This window comes from Carlito syrichta, unplaced genomic scaffold (assembly GCF_000164805.1).
Source record: "Carlito syrichta isolate Samal-C Ts95f unplaced genomic scaffold, Tarsius_syrichta-2.0.1 Scaffold153663, whole genome shotgun sequence".
Classification (NCBI taxonomy): Eukaryota; Metazoa; Chordata; class Mammalia; order Primates; family Tarsiidae; genus Carlito; species Carlito syrichta.
The window spans coordinates 1-1119 of record NW_007097759.1 but is presented as its reverse complement, the minus strand read 5'-3'; the positions used below and the strand labels follow the sequence as shown (position 1 = coordinate 1119).

Genomic DNA, 1119 nt, shown 5'->3' with positions numbered 1-1119 from the left:
CGCCGCCCGCAGCACGCCAGGAGCAGAGGCGGCGCGGCCGAGGGCGCCCTGGCCCCTCGTGGGCACTCCGTGCTCCTCTCGCCCTCGGAAACACCTTCCCCTCCAGGTCCCGCGGAAGCATCACCATCTTGGGGACGTCTCCTTGGGCCGCCCTGCGGGCCTCTGGGGCCAGAACGCGAGGCTTGCCCACCAGCTCCCCTCCGCCCGGTGTCTCTGCCCTGGGATCTGTGAGTAACGTCGGCTTTGCTCGGGGGATCAGAGCTTCGAGTGACGGCAGAGTGCAGAGTGCATGGAGGAAAGACGCCAGAAGGACGCCCCCCAGCCCCCTGTGCTGGAGAGCCTGTGTGGAGCAGGCTGAGGGGCGGAGACCCCTCCCCATCTCGCCCCCTCCCACTTGTTGGCAGCTGTGCGGTCTAGTAGGCGTTTGGATTGGGGCAGTTCCATGGGTTGGGCTCAAGGCCCGGCGGCTTTGGCTCCTGGGTTCTCCGGACCTTGACACCCCTCTCCGGAGATGCCCTGGGGTGCGCGGGGGCAGCTCCCAGCGGTGGCCTGCTCTGCTCTGTGCCCTACCTTCCTGCGTCTGCCGCAGCCGTCGCCAGGCAGCAGCACCAAGGCCATGCTCTGTGGCCTCCCGCTTCCCCGCTGGGCGGCCCGGCCCGATGCCCACTGCAGGTCTCGGGCCAGAAACCAAGGGAGGAGCCACGGGGAGCCGGGGTGCCACCGTCTTGGGCTTCGAGACAGCCAGGGAGGAGGCGGAGGGCTTGAAAGCTCGCGAGTCCCCGGTGCGAGCCCGGGGGAGTCTGAGCCATCAGAGGTGAGACAAGGGCTGACGGGCCCGGAGGCCACGGTCGGGAGTCGACGACGCTGCGCGAGGTGCGAGGGCGCCCGCCCCAGCTGGGGGGCTGGGCGGACAGGCTTCTGGAGGCAAGTCGCATCCTGGCGCTGCCGTGACTGGCCAGGTGGCCCCGGGCAGGGCTTGCGTCTCTCTGTGCCTCGGCTTCCCCTCCTGCAAAATGTGAGCCGTGTTCCCGCGAGGCCAAGAATGTGGGCGCGCGCCCGAGGCCCGGCCTAGGAGGGGCTCCCCCGCCTCTGCCCGCGCCGGCTTCCGGCGTGCGCGCG

The 1119-nt window shown here is 70.7% G+C and overlaps 1 protein-coding gene across 1 annotated transcript in view; it reads right to left on the bottom strand.

Moving 5' to 3' along the window:
• GPR83 (G protein-coupled receptor 83) overlaps nucleotides 1–800 on the bottom strand; it is a gene marked incomplete at its 5' end in the record, with an annotated part of 7802 nt that extends 7002 nt beyond the window's left edge. The window contains 2 exons of the mRNA XM_021708966.1: nucleotides 95–261; nucleotides 571–800. Coding sequence (XP_021564641.1) covers nucleotides 95–261; nucleotides 571–800 — 397 coding nt within the window. The remainder of the gene's footprint in view (nucleotides 1–94; nucleotides 262–570) is intronic.
• Between the last annotated feature and the right edge of the window lie 319 nt (nucleotides 801–1119).